Source organism: Micropterus dolomieu, linkage group LG18 (assembly GCF_021292245.1).
Source record: "Micropterus dolomieu isolate WLL.071019.BEF.003 ecotype Adirondacks linkage group LG18, ASM2129224v1, whole genome shotgun sequence".
NCBI lineage: Eukaryota > Metazoa > Chordata > Actinopteri > Centrarchiformes > Centrarchidae > Micropterus > Micropterus dolomieu.
The window spans coordinates 36,393,628-36,414,846 of NC_060167.1; the positions used below are offsets into that span (position 1 = coordinate 36,393,628).

The 21,219-nt window shown below is 39.4% G+C and overlaps 1 protein-coding gene across 2 annotated transcripts in view; it reads left to right on the plus strand.

Annotated features, from left to right (window-relative positions):
* The window catches only part of phf2 (PHD finger protein 2), a 31,909-nt gene extending 16,578 nt beyond the window's left edge, over window positions 1-15,331 (plus strand). Inside the window, exons 6-22 of one of the 2 annotated variants that reach the window (XM_046075179.1) lie at window positions 9-195; window positions 418-580; window positions 1,675-1,762; window positions 2,090-2,196; window positions 3,561-3,652; window positions 3,742-3,831; window positions 4,359-4,712; window positions 4,931-5,047; window positions 6,360-6,475; window positions 6,692-6,870; window positions 7,699-7,766; window positions 8,619-8,785; window positions 9,725-10,038; window positions 10,881-10,976; window positions 11,066-11,175; window positions 11,253-11,568; window positions 12,873-15,331. In XM_046075179.1, coding sequence (XP_045931135.1) covers window positions 9-195; window positions 418-580; window positions 1,675-1,762; window positions 2,090-2,196; window positions 3,561-3,652; window positions 3,742-3,831; window positions 4,359-4,712; window positions 4,931-5,047; window positions 6,360-6,475; window positions 6,692-6,870; window positions 7,699-7,766; window positions 8,619-8,785; window positions 9,725-10,038; window positions 10,881-10,976; window positions 11,066-11,175; window positions 11,253-11,568; window positions 12,873-12,961 — 2,653 coding nt within the window. In that variant the 3' untranslated portion in view covers window positions 12,962-15,331. The remainder of the gene's footprint in view (window positions 1-8; window positions 196-417; window positions 581-1,674; window positions 1,763-2,089; window positions 2,197-3,560; window positions 3,653-3,741; window positions 3,832-4,358; window positions 4,713-4,930; window positions 5,048-6,359; window positions 6,476-6,691; window positions 6,871-7,698; window positions 7,767-8,618; window positions 8,786-9,724; window positions 10,039-10,880; window positions 10,977-11,065; window positions 11,176-11,252; window positions 11,569-12,872) is intronic. The other variant, XM_046075180.1, reaches the window with a different exon arrangement.
* The last annotated feature ends 5,888 nt before the right edge of the window (window positions 15,332-21,219 follow it).

Consider the following 21,219-nt stretch of genomic DNA (forward strand, 5'->3'; position numbering starts at 1 on the left):
TGGGACAGGATGAACAGCATAGTGGAGAGTCCACAGATTGTGCGGCGGTTGTCTTGGGTAGAAAACTACTGGCCTGATGATGCTCTGCTTGGGAAGCCAAAAGTCACCAAATACTGTCTCATCTGTGTCAAAGACAGCTACACAGACTTCCACATTGAGTGCGGGGGCGCCTCCGTCTGGTACCACGTCCTAAAGGTGTGTCACACTCACGGTTAGACCAGTATGTTGAGTCAGAGTTGGCCATGTAACACAAATAGCTATCAGACACTCAGTGTCGTCTGATATGATGAGAATTCAGTTCAAACAGCACTGACTTTCCTTCATTCTGAATGTTTCCAGAGGAAATGTGGAAGATATTAAGCTCCGTCTCTCATATGATGATGATGCCAGAATATCTGATTGTGTTTGTGTTTGCAGGGAGAAAAGATCTTCTTCCTCATCAAGCCCACCTCTGCCAACCTGTCTCTGTACGAGCGCTGGAGATCATCATCCAATCACAGCGAGATGTTCTTTGCCGACCAGGTGGACAAGTGTTACAAATGTACTCTGAAGCAAGGGCAGACTCTGTTCATCCCATCAGGTCAGAGCTGCGCTCAGGGCACGAACACAGCTGAACATTTGAAGAACACGTAATAATATAATGATACTGTTTCATTTGTGAGGGAATATCTTGTCTTGATCCTAAAGATTCTAATTGTAATGTAAATCGAGGCCATCTATGCAATCTGATTGACCGCCCTTTATCCTAAACTATGATTGGCTATCTGCCAATCAGAGACAGGACGAGTATTTTTGAATGGAGGTACAATTTCCCTGTCAGGACTTCTTTTAAATAAAAAAATGTCACCACAGGATGTGAGAAGCCGTAATGTTACTGTAATTAAAGATGATTATGATGGTAAATTGTGTGAGCCACACTCGTACTGCATGCCACCCGTGCAGAAGTCAGCGCCCTGCGTGGGCAGCCCCAGTCAAAAAAATCTGAAGGTGCCAGTGAATGTAATGAAAACTGAAAAAATACTGAAAGAATTGGTGTCAATAATTGATTAATCGCTGAACTCATTTTTCAAGCAAAAATGCTAAACATATTCTGGTTTCAGCTTTTTCAGTTTTTTATACCATTGTTAACTTTGTAAATGTCGGTTAGAGTTAGTTTTTGAGTTTTTTTGACAGACAAGTGTATGTTTTCTAACTTAAGAGCTACTACATTCAAGAAAAAAATCAGGATTCGATTGATTATTAATTAATTAATTAATTAAGTGCTGTATTGTTGTTTTTTCCCTTCAATAAGTAACAAATGGAAATAACATGCATGGTTTAAGTTTTTTCTTTTCTGATAGATGAAGCTGTTCATTAGTGGTGGGAGATATGGACAATCACATTATATCTAATTACAATGCTTATATACTGTATGTTTTGCTATACAGTTTTTCTAGAAAATTAATAGGGATCTTTTTTATGGATAAAATAACAGGACAGTGATGTCTGTCTTTGGTCAGTCCAGCTAATGAAGTACCTGACTAATGAACATTACGTTTTTTATACGTAAATCATATAAAAAACAGTATTGTCAGAAAGTAATAATAATGATTTTTCTTTAATCATTCATTAGAAATATTGAATTAATGAATATCTTTATTATTTACAATTAGTGGATTTTTTTTACCCCCTCAGGGTGGATCAATGCAATACTGACTCCAGTCGACTGCCTGGCGTTCTCTGGACACTTCGTCCACAACCTGAGTGTGGAGATGCAGATGAGGTTTGTACACCTGTCTTATTGCACACACATTCATCCTTCATGCTGCGTTGTCGTCATTGTGTTTGGAAGTAATTGCTGTGATCCGCCATGCCTCCTGAAGACAGCCATGTCCTAATTTTGAGGGGATTTAGTGTGACTTGCAGACTGGCTGATTTTACACAGAAGTTTCCACTGGGTCCTCGTTGAGGACTTTTAGCTCTAAATTCCACCAAGCTGTTTCTGAATTCTCCACGTTTGTAAAGACATTGTGAATTGCATAGTTTGTTGCAATAATGTTAGTAATGCAGGACGATGTTTAGCTGAAACATCTTGTGTTATTCTCCTCAGAGCGTATGAAATCGAGAAGCGGCTAAAGGTCAAAACTCTCAACCCCTTCCCTAACTTTGAGACGGCGTGCTGGTATGTGGGACGACATCTCCTCGAGCGATTCAAAGGTAAACTCCTAAATCAGTTTGTTGTATTCATAGATTTTATTTTTGGTATACTATGTGGTATTTTAATGTAAACTTACATCTCCTCATTTAACTCCATTTCTCCTGAAGAATGCATGAAAGCAGAGAAAACACAAACACTGTCAGAAATGCCTTTTTCTGAGCCGCACACTCAGCGTACGGCTGCATATCTGCTGCACAGATGAGGAGCTGGATGCTTTAATATTATTTCAGTCATTAAATCGGTGAATCGCAGAGTTCACAGATGATTAGCTTCAAAAGGTTTGGCTCAGCTAGAATCACTTGCTCCATTACAAGCCTGTGTTTAAACTCCTCTCAGCTGGCTTGGCCAACTGTTTATGTTTCCACCATTTTCTGTGTATGTGTGTGTCTTAAAGCCAGATTGCAATTGTGTGTGGTGCGCACTACTTCTAACCCACGAGGCCTTGCCATTAATATGCCATTATTCTTTTTAACAAGGTCAGCTCTTTCAGTGCAGGAAAAAGACTCACTTCACTGCTGCTGGTATTTTTGCCTTGATTTAATAATTTCCTGTTTTGGTTGTAAATCCACTTCAGTTGATACTTAGATATTCAGACACCGCTTTTCTGCCATTACACTGAAATGAAAGAGGCGATCTACTCTAAAACTGAATTTGCATAATTTCACATAAATCAGGTCTGGAGCTGTCGCAGTTTAATCTAGACTGGAATAGAAATGATGGAGTTCATGAAATCATTACATAGTTTGTCCAACAGAGAGCACTGACAGGTTATTTTGCAACTGTAAAATTAAGTCTCGAGGCAAATGTTTGACAAAAGCTTTTAATAACATCAAATAGGGCACACTGGAACTTTTTTCATGCAAGTACACATGGGAAATGCAGTTCACTATTGTAACTCCTAAGGTGTAAATATGTACATAGGAAGCGCCACAGATGCAACATGTCAGAAAAACTGAGGACAAATAAGTACAGACATCAGACAGAAAGTCAAAGTGTTTCTGTTTTTCCTGCTGTTTCAGGCAGCCATTGTTTTTCATTTTTCATTTCCATTCATTTTTTTTACGGCACAGAAATCTTAAATTAGACATCACACTGAACATGAACAAAGTGACAATGCCATTAAGGTAAGGCAGGATGATGTCAAATGTCTGCACTGCTTTTCCTCATAAAAATACTGTACGTTTGATATAAAACACACAAATCCACTTACATACTATATATACTCCTATATAAAGTAATTACTGAATATACCAAATTGTCCTTTAAACAAGCTTTATTTCATTATACTGCTGACACAGAGAATGAAGCTTTTTGTTAAGGGTCGCCATGGTTGAATGAAACATTTGGATTTGTTTTTCTGCAGGTTTACATAAAGCAAATAAGCAACCAGCCCCATACCTGATACATGGTGCCAAAATCATCAATGGAGCTTTCAGAGCTTGGACTAAAAAACAGGTACGGACACATTAGCAATTGAGCTGTCAGTTGTCCATCTAAGATGCTATGAAAGGTAATGACAATTTTGTTTGTTTTCCTCATAACAGGCCCTCTTGGAACATGAGGATGAGCTTCCAGAGAACATGAAACCATCACAGCTCATTAAGGATCTTGCCAAAGAGATCAGACTGTCAGAGGTATTTTGATTTTATTTTGGCATAAATATAATATGATCAAACATTCTCTAAAGGTTCCAGATAGTTTTACACTCGGTGGACCTAATGCTCTGTACAAAATGATGGTTTCAACGTATGACCCCTTTCCTTTTTTTACACGTAAGAAATGTTTGTTTAGTTAAATGAATTAGGTTCTTAGGGGGGAAAAAAGTTTGTTAATGGAAGTGACGCCCTGTACTTCCTGTGTACTTCCTACAAGACGGGTCTACAGTTGGACAGCAGTTTGACACCAGAACTGAAATTGGGAAAATTTTAATAACTTTGTGATATCAATAAAATCTTATATAGGGGTCCAACTAACAACTTTCACGATCAATGAATCTGTCCTTTTCTTTTGACCATGCACCTACAAAATGCCAAAAATCATGACAAATGGCTATTACAGAGAAACAGAATGATGTTTTTTATATATATATATATATATATATATATATATCATATGTTATGCTATTTCATATAGCTCACACAGTTCCTGCTTTTATTTCTAGAATGCAACAAAAGCCATTAAGAGTGAGCCAAGCATTAAGGTACCAGTGGAGGAACCTCCATCCACCCACTCTGAGCCTGAAGAGCCCGTTTCCCCTGCCCACGTCCCCTCACCTAGCAGAGAGAAAGCCAGAAAGAAAGCTTCCAAACCCCCCAAACCCCCCAAGCCTCCCAAACCCCCAAAGATGCCCAAGGCTCCCAAGCCCCCGAAACTGCCGAAGGTCAAGGAAGGAGGAAAGAAGAAAGCGAAGAAAGCAAAAGAGTTGTCGCCGCCTCCTAAACCCTCTAGCTTCGCCGCTCTTGAGTCTCATGCGAAAGACATCTTGAGTAAAATGGACCAGCCAAAAAAGACAAAGGTGAGAAGATGGAAATCTTATTATAAAATTTCTTTTTTTGTAGAATGATTTTTGTGTCCTTAGTTTTCACTTTATGTTTCACTTTATTTTTGCATCCCTTCCAGCAGAAAGCTTCTCAGATGTAACCATGCAGAAGGGCAAAAGCAACCCATAGTTACTCTTGGATGAATTTGTCTATTAATATTTGTGTCTTTCTTCATATACGTGCCATTTTTCAGGCTGTTAAGAATGTCCTGAGTATGTCAGAGAAGGAAATATCAAAGCAGAACAACATGGAGAAGTTTGAAATCAGAGAGCAGAATAAAAACAAGACTGAAGCCAAATGGAAGTATAAGGTAAGATCATTTAAGCTCATGATTTAATCTAATGGTTGTTACAGGCCAAAGTAGCTTCCAGAGAACATGAAGGTATCATCTGTCAGAGGTATTTTGATTCAATCAAAACTGTTAAGACTGCAGTAAAATCTATTTTGGATGTTCATGAGCTCCAGATTTTGATGAGCCCACTGACTTTTGTTTTGTTGCTATTGGTCCATGTCGCTACTAATAAAGTAAATAATATCACAATCCTTTAAAAGTTCACATAAATTGAAGGCTTGCCAGCATTTAGTAAAGAAGACTCACGCTGTTGTGAAGTTTACAAGCTGAGCAGCTGAACAAAAAAATGTAGGGTCATCCAAAAGTGATTTGCACACTTCACTTCAAAGCAATCAGCAAAAATAATGATGTGGCCTAAGTCGCACATTTGAGGCCTGCAGCTCATCAGAGCTACGCCAGAAACATCCACCCTCTCAGAGTTTACCTAATGGAATTACGCCACGTCCATATCCACTGTGTTCCATCTAAGTATTTACATATGCCCTCATCTTTTGAAAAAAGTTTGTTGTATCATTATTGCAGAGCAGCAGGGGGAGGCTTTTTCTAAGCAAAAGTGTAATTTTGTTGAACGGAAGACATTTGAGGGCTTTAGTTTCATGGAAACTTCAATGCCAAACTGCTGTGGAATGTTTGCAGCCCCTCCAAGGATCTCCATCCAACTGCTTCTTCACATCAGGCCAAACATTTGCAGATGGAGCAGAGACCCTGTTAGATGTTTACCAAGGTCACTGGAGACCACATCTTCCCTTGTGATCACTGTTGATTCACGTAAAAGTTCACAGCTCCTCTGTGTGCTGGGCAATTAGGCCTGTACTGTAATTGTCAATTTAAGAAATGCATGAGACGATGTGAAATGTCAGTTTCAGTTTACACCGCGTCGTCACATGCCTTTAATTTAGGAGTCAAAATTGTTGAGGAGCGAATATTTGAAAATGTATATTCTTGGATTTCAGTAAATTACACAGTCTGCCCAGGGGTGAGTTTTATGGCAGCTGTTTTGCATTCCTTTTAGAAGATTTGGTTTAGTTTAAATCGGGCCAGAAAAAGTGAATAAGATCTGTGGAGATTAACATCATCACTTTCATTTGAGACATTTGTAATATAAAACTACTGAATGGATCTTTAAACTTGGATCGTTCATTCTTGTCAGTTAAAATGCTGATGAACCAGTCTGTGATATTCTAATTTCAGTCAACTTGGTCAATGTGTCTTTTAATATCAAGTTAATTTAATTCCCTTCTTTGACATTATTTCATTTTTAACTTTACAGAATAGTAAACCAGATTCCCTGCTGAAAATGGAGGAAGAGTGCAAATTTGACAGAACGCCGCTGTCAAGCAATAAAGACAAATTCAGCTTTACCATGTCTCACAAGAAAATGCTCGGGTATGTATGGAATGGCTGTGATTGCCATATAAACGTTTCATGAAAGGTCCTGTGAGAGGAGAGCATGTTAACCTTCTCATGTGGTGTATTATGGTGATTACAGAGCTATGTGGCTATCAGCACCATATCCATTAGAGCTAATTCGAGGACTTCTCACTGCGAGTGCCTGGCTGAGCCTCGTATCACTCCCTTATTGTCCTGTGGTTTCCTTTTCAGCTCCAAGACGCTGAAACCTCAGACCAACTCAAGTGTTTTTGGATCATTACAAAACCTAAAAGAGGACAAAACCAAGCCAGTGAGAGATGAGTATGAGTACGTCTCAGATGAGGGGGAGCTGAAGATTGACGAATTCCCCATCAGGCGGAAAAAGAACCCTGTTAAGAGAGATCAGTCCTGTGAGTATTTTGGACTTATTTCGTGTAGTGTTTCAGTTTATTTAAACTATCAACTTGGGCTGGGTATCAAGCCCCAATTTTTTATAGACTTAAAATGTGTCCATAGGATTGAGGATCAATTGGTATTAAATGCTCGGTTAGATTATTAGGACTGGGTGGGTGTAGCTAGATAGCTATGTAGATATGAGCTGATATTTCCTGGTCTAAATCAGGGAACTTATTTAACTTTAGCGTATATTTTATTTAGGTGAAGTTCTTTATTCAGTACAGATGCAGTTTGGCATATTTGGGTGCATATTTGTTCAGTGATTAGCTGTAGTGCTCATTGATTGCCAGTTTCCCTGTTTTTTTTGGCCATTTTCCCCTGGAAAAACAAATGTCCAATCAAAACTTTGTGGGTGGGATAAAGACTTGAGACATCATCTTCCTACATAGCTAATTAGCTAACTAGCTACGCCACTGAAAAATAACAACAAAAACATGGCGACAAGCATGGATGAGATTGACACAGCCTTTGAAAATGCCGGTGGCAGTAGAGAGTGATTGGGCTAGCACAGAGCAAAGCAAATTAACCCCCTGAATGAATGAAGGTAAACAAAATGGATGTTCAGTCTAATTACCAGGCTAGGTCAGGTCAGGTTTAAATTCACCAAAATAAAGTATTGGTTTTTAAGTATTGTTTGACCAAAGAGCACAGGAGATCAGGTATTGTATTAGCACAGATGTCACATATCAATACCCAGCCCTACTATATCAACAATTAAAACGTTTAGATTAACAACTTGTGTTTTAGTTATTGCTCAATGATGAATTCATTTTTTTTTCCAGTTTTGTCAGACATCAGAGACCCCATTCAGCCAGCCAAGAAACCAAAGTTCCAACCCTTGGTGGCCAAGGTACATATCACATGACATCACTTTTAAATAAAGACCTTGACAATAATCAAATATTGTGATGCAAACTTCCAGCAATTGTAGCAATGTGATTATACTATGATGAAACATTGGACTTGCCCGGCCAGCTACATCCCATGAGCTCAGAATTAGTTTAAAACCAGTCGGGTTCCAAGGCATTACAGGGACAAGAGCATGCTGAAATGCTCCTTTTCGAGCTCAGATTTTTAAATAAGGATGTAAAAAATGCATTCTGGGTTAATCAGAAGAAGAAGCTCCCTAAGCTGTGGACGACCACCACACACTGATGAGGGAAATAGCTGTGGCAGAGGAAGAAAAAGGCTTATACCAGATGCTGTTGTGTTTACTGATGAAAGGTCACTGGAAACCATATCATAATAGTCTTGTAGTTACTCACTTACTTTCTAAGACTGAATTTTTAAATGGGTAAAGTAGGCAGCTGCCCCGAGTATTCAAATTCCTCTGGGGTCTCTTAAATTGTGGTAATCGTGTAAATGCAAATGAGTTTGGAAATAGCAAATGAAGTGACTAAGGTCCTAAGTTAGGTCTGTATTATTATATGTTTTGTCTGTCAAAATGCACTTGGTGCATATTTCTAAATTAATTGAACTGAATTAATTAAAGTTAAACTAAATCACCACAAAGAAGAGGTCAAACAAGGAAACAGCAGGAAGACCGTCATTAGAAGAGTTAACACGAAGGGACCAAAATAGCTGAAATCCAGAGAAATCACGTTAAATACAAGAAATTGGTTGCAAACGTCAACAACACCACTTTCCCCTGTTGCCGGGTCTTTCATGTCTATTTTACTCTGTTCACTTTCTCCAAAATCAGAGTGTGGACTCCTCAGATGAAGAGACTCTGCACATAGACACAGAGGCCAAGCCTGAGGTCAAAAGTCGCAACTCTAAGGTCAAGAAAAAGGGCGGCAGCGCTGCGGGGATTCTTGACCTGCTGCAGGCCAGCAAACAAGTGGGTGGGATCGACTACAGCACCAACAGGTAGACTGACCAGCCCTGATGTCATTAGTTTCTGCTTTTTCAATCCATTTCCTTCAACACTAAAGGAACCTTTACATCTGAACACACTTGGGTTACACTACATGCACACCATTACTCTCTAAATGGCTCCCACTGGACCTTATTTCCTCTCTGTAAATTCACTTTAGGTCTTACACTCCTTAATGGGGCAACCCAGAGACAAACAAATGGCCGGCTCAACGATGATATAATTGGATGAAAAAGCTGAATATTATAACTTTGCTTAAAGCTGAAAAATCAACTAACGCGGTGAAGCAACAGTTTACGCAGATTCTGTCAGCGGTTTGTGTTAAGTCAATGTTTGTTTCATCCCGCCTTAATCTATCAAACGCTGCATGGCTCCAGGCTCTTCCCTTTGCCTTTCACTGTTTGCTGTTTCGTTCAGCTCTTGATGATCAAGTTCTCTTGATGGTCTGTTTCCACCACATTGAAAGCTACAAATGAGCAATGAAAGAAAGAAAGAAAAAAAATCGACTGAAATATGTTAATTTCTAAAATTGTTTTGGGGCTTTGAAGAGGGAACTCAGTGTGAGTGTGGGGAATGAAGTGACCACGGCTCATTATATCACTGCTTGATAGTCACTTTGCTCGTTATTGTAGCTCAGCTGCTAATAGCTTAATAGGTGTGTGAATATTTATGTAGCTGTTCTTAAAGTAATCACAGGTCCGTGGAGAATATTTAGATTTGACAGCTTTACATGGCTCTTCCAGATTCAGTACAATTTGTAATATTTTGCCGGTGTCAAAAGGTAATGATGCTTAATAGCACAACTGGTGACATTTACATCCACTTAAAAGCCTTTTTCAATTATTTCTCTCAGTCACTCTTCACCCCTGCCAGCGTGTTGACTGCTGTGTAATGGCTGTGTTGTTGTGTATTTTTTATTGACGTACTTACAGTCAGCCACCTGCATCTCCCAGCACACAGGAGGCCATTCAGGGCATGCTGTCCATGGCCAACCTGTCGTCTTCAGACAGCTTGCAGCAGCCGTGGAGCAACAGCCAGTCCAAAAACAATAGCCAGTCGAAGAGCAACTCGCACAGCGCGCAGGCCGGCAAGAAGGCCAGCGGAGGAGCTGGCGGCGGCAGCCACAGCAGCAAGCGGCCCACCAAACGGCTACCGAAGAAACCCAGGAAAAGCAGCAGTATTGAGAGTCTGGATTATGATGACGACCAGGATCACATGGACGCCTGTTTCAAGGACTCAGATTATGGTGAGCGCCAAAAGCCAACGAGCCTCTTGTTCCTGTTTCATTTGAATTTTAAAAAGCTGTCAGAGGTCGGCCCAGTGTATCGGTTATTTTTTTGAGCGAATAAATTCTAAAATAATTATCTGCCATGCCTGATTGTCACTGCTGCTAACAGGTGCAGTTAAAAACAGATTGACCCCAGTGGATCAACATGTGGGTCTTTAATTCTAAATTTGGCCTGGAACTTTTCATTAGGAGTAGATGATAGGGTTCAAGTTTATTTTTTGTGCCTCCTTTCCAAATCCGCCCTTTCGTGTTGCTCCAATTTGTGATTTTTTCCCCCTCTGAAATGTTTTCTTTTTGAACCCCATCCAAACACAGCTGTTTGGAACCTCCCAGCTTGTTAATAAGCCATTAACGCAAGTTCCAAATTGTTATTTTACATGCTTTTTGAACTTCTAATTAGTGTCTAATTAGTTGTTCTCAGCACGAACGTCCTCGCTCTGAATACTTCAGGCCAGCGTGAAGCTTTTCTCACACACTGGCCTTCTTTTGTAAACAGGCCATTTTTTTATCTTGATCATCCAATTATCAGATAATACAACGTCTAGATTGGAATGGCTGTGCTGTGAGCAGGAGAGAGAAGGGGGCCGTCAGCAGCTGTCTCACAGCTGTCCTGCATGCTGTCACTGGAAACTTCCACCATTTTAGATGCACGGAAAGCAGAACCAAGTGCACTCACGTCACATTCTATGCTTTACATATGTGACATATAATTGGCTGGCAGTGTTTCATTTTCTACATCCTCTCATTGAAAACCTGACATGCATGACATGTTAATAATCTGTTACGCCTTTTGATTTTAGTTTACCCCTCGCTGGAGTCCGAAGAGGATAATCCTGTTTTCAAATCCAGATCGAAAAAACGGAAAAGCAGTGACGACACTCCATACAGCCCGACAGGTATATGCTTGCATTACTAACGAAAGTTCTACCCTTCACAGTTTTATGTAGTAAATGTGTCCTAAACCCTTAATTCAATGTCATCACAGCTCGTGTAGGACCCTCAGTTCCTCGACAGGAGCGGCCGGCAAGAGATGGAGCCCGAGTGGCCTCCATAGAAACGGGACTGGCCGCAGCCGCAGCAAAGCTTTCTCATCAGGTATGCCATGACAATATTTTTACATAGTAATAGTGACTATTCCTGTAAGTATTGGCCAACAAAACGTGTGTCAATAGGAGGAGCAGCAGAAAACCAAGAAGAAGAAGAAAAGCACCAAAAAGAAGACGATAGTAATTGAGGAGCCCCCGAAAATCTCTCAGGACAGTAGCTCGCCGGAGCACAATCTGGACTCTCAAGATGGCAGCCTGACAGACCACGAGTTCAACACTGGGACAGTGAAATCGCCGGGAGGGCCACAGCCCATGGCGCCGGGGGTTTTTCTCAGCCAGAGGCGACCGTCCATGTCTTCTCCCAACAACAGCACCAACTCCACTAGCACCAACAGCAACAGCATGGCGAAGGGGGACCGTGTGGGGTCAGCAGACGCCAAAGGTAAATCGTAGTGAATACAATGAATAATTAATTATTATTAGCAATGAACAACTGCTGCCTTTCATGCATGCATAGTATGTTTATCTTTTTAGGGTTAATTAATGTAAAATGAACTGTAGATTTATAGATGGATGTAGACGAGGCAGCTCTTCAGATAAAAGCAGTGTTACACCCTCACCTTGTTTTCAAGGTTTTCAAGGTACTCTGAGAAATCCTCTGATAAAGACTTTGAACCTTAACTTAATGTGCGTGGACTGACCAGGTCGGGTTCACCGTAGTAACAGCATTGCCATATAGATCGGGCTTATTTTGATTTAAGAAATGCATGTTCATACTACATGTGATGATCAGTGTTTATAATCACAAATGAAGTGACCTAACATGAGTCAAAGCAATCTGTCAAAAGAAACGTTAACAAATCTGTGAATGTGGTGGATCTCTACTGGTAACATAGAGGAATTACAACACAAATTACATGTTTTATATTTTTGACCACTAGTGGCTAGGGCATTTTTGTTGACGATGCTTTGTCTTTTTCTGTTCATGTTATGCCACTAGTATAGTATAAGTCTAATAATGTATTTCCTCAAATAAAAGCTTGTAGTTAAAAAAAACAACAGTCTCAAATAATGGCCGGGGGCATGGTCGCCACAATCTAATAAAGACCGTCCCCGCTTACAGGCCAGAGAAAAACACGATAAACTCCTGCTGGCTGTTATATAATGTGCAAGCCGAGTGCCACAAGATGGCAGCAGCTACATTTGAGAACCGTATGGGAGCTGTGCAAAGAGACCCGTTATTGGCACGTCTCGGTCATCATTTTGGTGGGAAAGTCTCAAATGAGCTGAAACAAAAGAACCTGCACAATAGCAGTAAGTCTTTTTTTCCTAACGTTGGAACCCCGTGCTCAGGACGTTTGTTTGCCTCAGTGGAAACGCACCTAATTCGCATTCTGTTTGTTGCAACATTTCTAACGTGAGCTTAACATTTCCTCGATTGTGGAATCTAACAATTGTGCAGACGATTGAGGTCAGCTCAAATAATCAAGGATATCGCGTTGCCAGCCACAGCTGGTGGCCAGGAAACGTACCGATGCTACAGCATGACGGCAGGGAGGAAGAAGGCTATGTTGCAAACATGCATGTAGACAAGGCTAGTTTTTGTTTATATTATTTTGTTTCATAAAGGAGTTCAGATTTTAGCTATAAAAACCATTGAGTTATAAGTTATCACTGCAGCAGCAGCACAAACACTCTGGCTGGACGTCCTGTCTTATCACCTGTCTGTTCTTGTTCTTTTCACAGCTAAGCGGCTAAAGAAAGGCATGGCAACAGCCAAACAGAGACTTGGAAAGATTTTAAAGATCCATCGAAACGGAAAGCTCCTCCTGTAGCATGCAGCAGACTGCTGTAGGACTGGGAATTCATGAGCTGGGTCCCATCCCAACCTCACCCCCCCGTTCACTGATTAAAGCCAACAATGGAAAAAAATATCATGCAGTTTTCAATTTCTAAGAAGAACATCACTCAAATAGGTTTTTGCCTCTACTTATACTTTATAACTTTCAGATATTAAAGTGTACAGAGCCTACTATAAATATTTTTTAAGAGAACATGTCTCATTTTACTACAGCTGTCAGTTTATCAGGGGTTGCTAAAACATGAAGTAGAAGTACATTGCAGTCATTCCAAGATTTTTGAAAGTATCCCTTGCATGTATTCAGTTGCATGTGCGCTTGGGTCAGGGTTTGGGGGATTTTACACATATATGGATGCAGCTTATCATTGCCACACTGATGATCGACGGGTTGAAATGGACACATCACCTCCTTTCTCCCTTCCCAGCCGGGATTCTCAGTGTATCGTAGAGTACGGTTTTGATTGGAGTCAACTCGAGCATTTATCTCTTTATTTTAACACTTATACATTTGCAGAGCACTATCAGCGGTGATATTTATTTATTCGTGTCGAGACGTAGATAGGCTGTGGGACTTCACGGAACAACTGTAAAGCACAAAGTGTATCAAACAGCAGCGCTGTCAGGATGTGTCTCGCACTTCAACATTGGCTAGCATAGGACTAAACGGTAATGGAGGCCTGCTGAACAGGATTTGGTGTGTGGACGTAAAAAGCATTTCTGACACTACGTGGGACCTGTAGCTAATGATAAGCCTCATCCATGTCAGGTCTGCAGTTACATGGGGATACTTTCTCTCTTCTTTTGCTTTCACAGGCAGCACCACCAACCTGACTCATCTCTGCGTTTTGACGGCTTCACACAGTACAGTATATAGAATGTAGCTTGTACATAGCCTTTTAAATTACTACTTTTTGTATCTTTTCCCCTTAAGGCTTAATTCTACATTTTTACCGGTTTTGCTAATTATGAATACATGAATAAAAATATATATGTGGATATGCAGTATAGTCCTAATTTTTTAACTTTCATTTTGTTTTTGTTTTTTTAATAGCAGAGAGTCATTTTGAACTTTTTCTTTTCATTAGATTTAAAGGTGTTGCCTGGAAAACAACTGAAGAAACAATACATTTTATTGTCATATGGCCTTACATACACAAAGCTAATTGTATTGTGATTCTGTTTGAACAAGAGACGAAGCTTTGAGGGAAAATGATGTAAAAGGAAAAAAAAACACTTAAAGTTTCTATGACCAGCCTCTTGTTTCAGCTCTAGTATCCTGAAGGGTTTTGGAATTATTTTACTAGCACCTTGTGAAGTGTTTATGTGTCAGTGATGTAATTTATTAATGTTTGTAGCTTTTTTATACTTGTACAATTCTTAAGAGGTTTTGTTTTTAATATTTCATCTACTTGTGAAATTACTTAGCAGACAATTATTGTTTTTCCTTTTTTGGGTGTGTGTGCGCGCGCGTGTGTGTGTGTGTGTTTGGGGGCATCACGAACATTTTTTTTTTTTATCTCCATCCTGTCTTCACTCAATGTCATGGTATCATGGTCAACATTTCCAATGTGACATGTTATTATTATTGTTAATATTATAATTAGAAGCAGCTGTGTCCACGGCTCCATCACACCGTTTTAGTCGCAGATGTAAACCACGCGTCCACTTCTCAGATACATTATGAGATGAACAAACTCTGTCAGTGGGACATATTTTCAGGTTTTTATTTGTACAATATGTGTGTTGCTTTGTTGTGGGTTTTTTTTTTTTGTATGTCCGACCTATTAAATGCATCCACTGTGCCAGGACAGTGGATGATACCTGTTGTAGCTGTCTTCCCTTACTGTTATTTACAGTACTAGTAAGTATTTACAATCCTTTTTGACCTGAATCTATATTTTTCTGTATTTAGACGATTCTGTTTGAGTTCATGGCTCACTTTTTTAAAGACATCGAGAAATGGCAAATTCCGAGGAACAAGCATATTGTCGTTGAATGATATGATTGCCAGCCTTGTTTACTTTTGCAATACAGTTACTGTGGAAAACCTACTTTGTAATGTGTTCCTCTCCCACTTGCAATGTGACGGCTTCTGTGGTGACGACTAAACATGTTTTTCCTGCTTCGCATTGTCATGCTTCGTAGTTGCATCAAATCCAACATCACACTGATCACAAACTGATCTGGCTCTGTATTTTTTTTAACAAAAAATCAGCATGAGCTTTCAGCTTCTGGACTCCCTTTAGGATCTTGCCTCCCGGAGCTTTAGCAGCTGCTTCAGCCAAGTCATTAATTAAAACCAAGCCAAAGTCAACACCATTAAAAATGTATTCATGTAAAAATGCTCTCAAGTAGTCAGACTCTTTTTACGCAAGGACGCCCTTTTACCATCCTGACCAGGTGTTGCACTGTTTAAATATAACGCACACTGAAATTCATGCAGGATCTGACAGTCAAGAAAAAAGATTTCCTCCTGTTTGCTTTTATTGCCTCACAAGATTTGATTTGGTTCTAAAAAATCTGTGCCCAGACAGCCAGTATTACTGTTAAGCAACAGCAAGTCATCGCCACTAGATGGAGTTAAAAAAAAATCTATCAAAATAGCAACTGATTAACTAAATGCAATAATGTTCAAGCAGACCACAAACACAGGTTCCCGCTATTGTAGAGCACTTGTGTTTCACTGTGCTCTGCATATTTAGACTATTTTCCGCAAAGATTTGACTTTTGAATAAGCTTTAATACACATTTTGATTCTTTCCAGAGTTTTCTTTTTATGTCAATTACATCCAGATTTTTATCAGCATAATTACAGAAGAGAAAGGAAAGGAAGAAGGGATGTGAACATCAGTGAGGAGATTATAAGAAAATTAGCTACAGCACATTTAAAATGAGTGTCTCCAACAAAAATAAGTCAATTAACTCTTACTTTGTGTAATTAAAGACTGATTGCATTAATAGGGAAGTTAGGTGAAGCCTTCATACATTATGCGGCTTGTTTCCCGTTGTTTTAATCCTGGCCTAATAACACATCTGGACCCAATTGATTTCACACACACAAAAAATGTGTGCAGTGATCTTCATGGGAATCTGCATTTCCCCACACTGACGTTTTATTTAATTTCTCAATCATACCTGTGTGTGTGAATGAGATCTGAGATCAGGGCTGTTAAAGGTCGTCACCACGTTTCCACCCTGGTTAGCATCAGAGTGAGTTGTTATCGTTTGCTAATTGTTAACACAAGAATGTGAAGTGCTCCGACATCAGCAAATGAATCAATCCCATCATTTGCCCTCTCAGGATCATTTTCACACACGCTGACGTGAAAGTGCAGAGTTAGATGGATTTACTGAGACTTTCAGTGGAGTTAAAGATAAAAAGCTTTAATTGACAGGAAAAAAGTGGTTCAATTTTCTTTTCAAGATTTTTGTTAACATCCGGTGCTTTTTGTATATTTAATTTCCTAATTTAATCGGATTAAGATTATATGGACAAAATGTGAGTGTAATATACAAAATCCAACTGATTTAGCCGGCTAAATTCTGTTTGCATCTGCCGGCCCCCCCCCCCCCCCCCCAAAAAAAACAAAAAAAAACTTGGGAACACAATGGCCAGTGCAGGATGAATATTTCTCTTTTCAGTACAAGGTAATTTGTGTAAATAATTTTCTAGAAATTAGGAACTTGAATAAAGTAAACATACATGGATTTTTAGAAATACTTGCAACAAGTTATTATTGTGTTTCATTAAATTACATTAGAAACAGGTTAAAGTTATTTTCTTATTTTTTTTTCAGTTGTAAGAAGAAAAAAATGTTTGTAGTGTAGCTGCCTCAAAATAGAGAATGTATTAAAAATATAGAAAAATCCACTACATATCTTCTTTACTTACTTAAGTATTGGCCCCTGAACACTTTCTCCCCTCTTTCTTCATTTCTTTGTCAGTTCTACCGGTGCAGTTGGTCCCCTGGAAAGGGCAAGTGGGATCACAATTTAAATGTCAGTGTATTAAAAACAATGCCTGCAGAGTGTTACAGTCTAACTGCATTCATGGCCATGTTGCACTCGCTTAGTGATCACAGATGTGAAGAGGCTGCCCTCGGTCGCTTTGAAAACCCTCTGGTCCTGTATGAGAGTCCCAAGTGGTCAAGAGAAACGTGCCATGTGAGAGATGTCTTAATTACACAGGAATGTCAGGTTGAGCTTTGCCTTTGTGTGGCCGTGCAATGATGCCCCCCCCCCCCACCATTGCTCTGCCTTTTAAGCATCCCATTCTTCCGAGTTCAGGGTTGTCATTATTAATAATGTGCGGTGATTCTTCTGCCAACAGATTGGTAAAGCTACAGAGACCCCGGCGTGATCTCCTCACAAAGAGTCTTGGGTTGCCTGTTTTTGTGGCGGTGATGAAAAGTGGCTTGACTTGTGTTTCTCTGCAGTTGTTTGGAGCTGCTCCCCTCTGCGTGGATTAACTGCTCTGTCAGCCACCAGGAACTCCTCTGCTGGTGTTTCAGAGGGAACTCAAAAGTGCAGAGAGATGTCTGGCTTCTACCGACACCCCAAACACACACACATAGACAAGCTTTTTCCTGTGTGTTTTGGTTTGCTTCCCAAAATGTATCAATGAAATTACTCTTCAAAGGATTTCTAATATTTTTTGACAGGTTATTACCATGGTGCATATTTGCATTTAAGTCAGCAGGTAGGATTTCAATGTCATTTTTGCCTGGACAGGTGACTTGTCTTGAGATCAGAATTGAGACTTTTTGGCCACAGGATGGCCTGTTTAACTTCCAAGACATACTGCTGCTCCAGCAAGTGTATAAAGGGTTACTTTTCTGAAGGTTTTCTATTTGAGAGCTTAAAGATCCTTCAGTAATGGAGCGAGAGGAGGCTAAAACTTAAAAAATGTTGTCAAACAAAACACAGTGTTGCCTCAGCATAAAAATGAATGTACGACAGCTTGAGAAGTGCAAGTAAATGCTGCCTGGTTTCAAGACAAACACAGAGGGTCTGTTTTATGGTGGCGTGTTTCCTTAACCTTTGGCAGGCCTGAAATTTTGAAACTGGAAAACAACACTTCATCGTTAATTTTTGACACCAATCAAGGAAACGACTGTCCTGAGTGAAGTGAGAGCCCACCCAAATGAGAGTATTACTAACGTGAGCATGATCAAGGCCTTGGTGGAAAGGTTGTTTTATTCACTGACTGCTCACTGGCGCTGCTGCAGTATCAACAGCAGTCACATTAGAGGAGACAGCAAACCAAAATTTGATTACATTTTTATAAAAAGATTTTTTTACTGTAAGAATGGTATATAATAAAGACTATTTACTGTTATACTGTTTTACTATATAAAAATATTCCATAAATGTAAAACCTCCATGAGAAACAACAAGTAGGCTAAAATTAGCTGTAACTAAGCGGAAGAAAATTTCAAGCCTGTGATGCTGCGTTCAGGCACTATTAACAGAACAGGAAACCTTAATGTTAAACTAAATTTCAAAAATGATTTCAAGCTGATTACACCCACTGTTATCCTTTAATTAACACCATAAAAATAGCTTTAAACTCTTTTTAGTCCTAGCCTACATATTTGTAGCAGATTGTTAACACGTTACACCTGAGTTAAAAATATAAATAAATAAGCTGAATTGACTTGATAAAAGTTAATTTAGCATTTTATTTCATCTGCCTGCGACACTGGCTTTGCAGCCATTTTGCTGCCAGTCTGTTGACACTTCTGTAGTTCTTTTTGCCAAGTCCAAAACAAAGTTTTGGTAAGGTTAGCTATAAATTCCTGATACCACTGATTTAGAATTACAACTAGGTGGCGGACATGAGCATTTCCCCCTGTCGGCTGCTTGTAATTGCCGTCTGAACATGGCATGATCCCCACCAAGAGACAGTCAGCTAGTCAGCGAGGTAGCTAACCTTAGCTCGTGAGATAGCCACAACTAGCGTTAGCTAAAGTTACTTTATGTATTCTTCATAGCTGGTTCCTGTAATTGTAAAGAAATGTTTTTATGATAATTCAGTCTGGTAGCTAGATCCAATTAGGATGGAGAAAAAAGAAACTAACTGGCTAAGCTAGTCCTCCTAGTGAACAAAGTGGTAACTCCAGTCTCATACTTTGACTCTTGACATTTGTTATATCTATTTCAGAATAATGTAATGTTATTATAAATGGGAGTTGGACAGACAAATACAGCAAAACAGAGATGCATTTAATCAATATGAGCTAAAACAAACTAGTTGAGACAAACAAGAAAGCAGAACAATGTGTAGCATTCTCTGAAGATTGTCCAGGTTTCTTGTTTTCAGCATGTGCTTTGTAATACATATTTTTATAGCTGCAGCACATTAACATCTGTCCACAGAACCTTGAAGGTAAATGACTCTTTCATTTGCTTTCCTTTTCTAATTAACAGACCTCCTGCATCTTTTTCAGTTCACATTATTTGTATTTTAGTATCCAACTCCAACCGCTGGCCCAACTCCGGGACACATGTAGCTGCACACGGTAAATAAATGCGATCATTTCAGAGAACACAAAGCGCAGGGCAAAGAGAAGAGAGTGAGTGAAGTGTTTTACACTGTCACTGCACCAAGGCCTCCTGACATAAACATCTATGAGCTGCACTTTGTGATAGGTTTTATGTAAACATAGAAGCCAAACAACAGATGCAACATATTTAACTGTGCAACACACAAATGCAACATCTGTTAGCATAGTTGAACAGTTATTTTTAGAGGATTTTTGTTTATGAGAACCAGTGCGAGCAGAATACTGTAGATTGGTAACAGTAAATGTGTTAGTACTGAAATTGTTATTACCCTCAGTGGTAATTTGAATCCTTAGCAGGAGGAACATTGGTGATAGTGCGAATAGGATTATGGTGACTTTCTGATTTGTTATTGCAGTATAAATACACCCCTTCCCTCTAATAGTTGTATTGATGAGAATTTTAAAGCCAACCAGTACATTGGGGAAATAATATTATTTTGTCACGATCTGCATACATGTCAAGAACAAATTGCAGCAAAGAAATATCAGTGATGTGTTTTTCAAAAAAATAGGCATATTATTTGACTGGAGTTCAATGTGTTGACATAATGATGGGAAAAAAGGGTTCCCTGCAGTTTGCATCACATGAACAGAAACTGAGTACCTGTGCAAGAGGGGAAAATTAATGAAGTAGTCATTACTAACAGGCTATTTTAACTGATATAAATTAATTTCAGTATAGTTGTGATATTCTATATATAATAATTATATAATTTTTATATATAGTCTTGCTTTTCTTATCTAAAATGTAATGTATTTTTGTTATATTTGTGTTGTTAGTTTGTTAATTAGCTTTCCAGTGGAGTTAACTAATAAAAATGTACTGTTATATTTGCTTAGTGTTATATTTTTTGTAAAATAAAAATCTAATAATCAAATTTAAGGAATTCTCATCAACACTTTGTAAACAAATATCGACCAGTATTTATATAATTATTGTAAACTTCAAATATCAGTGTCCTAAAAAATCCAGTATCAGCTGGACTGTAATAATAATAGCATTAGCAGTGGTTTTAGTAATAACTATAAAGAGTATTGCTGCCGTACCGTGGATCTGATTTCATTGCAGATGACGTGGAAATAAATTACACTCAGCTGGCACTGGGAGTCTCCCAAGTACAATTACTCTGTTTACATGCAGTAGTAGGGGAGGGAAATTGCTTTTGAAAGCACTCTTTAAGGTCATGGTTTTGTTACTGTGCATAAGCCCAATGTTTACCGGAGTATTTTAAGGAAACTCAAAGCCGCGCCACGCATCAACAAGTGTCTTAAACGGCTGCACAAAGGGCCCGTTTTTAGTCCAACTGAAGCAAATGTTCACCTAATCCTCTGGAGAGGCTCCTGTGACGGGCCCCACCGTCAAAGGCCTCTTTAACAAGGTGCTGAAGTCACTTAAGCACCAAGTAAACAAACAAACAATCCAAATCATTCGCTGCATTTCCTGGACTCTGTTCCCTAAACAACTGCACGCACACTGCATGTACCGGCGGTGCATCCAAAGCTGCTGTGTGGTCATCTGTGTGTAATTATTCATCATCCTACATGGGAATTCCAATGACGTGCTGCGCTGGTGAGGCAGCATTGCCCTTCTCTGAAACAAGTGGCGTTTATATTTGAACCTCTGCTTTTTCTCCATGGCCAGATTGCCCGGAGAGATTGGCTTTCT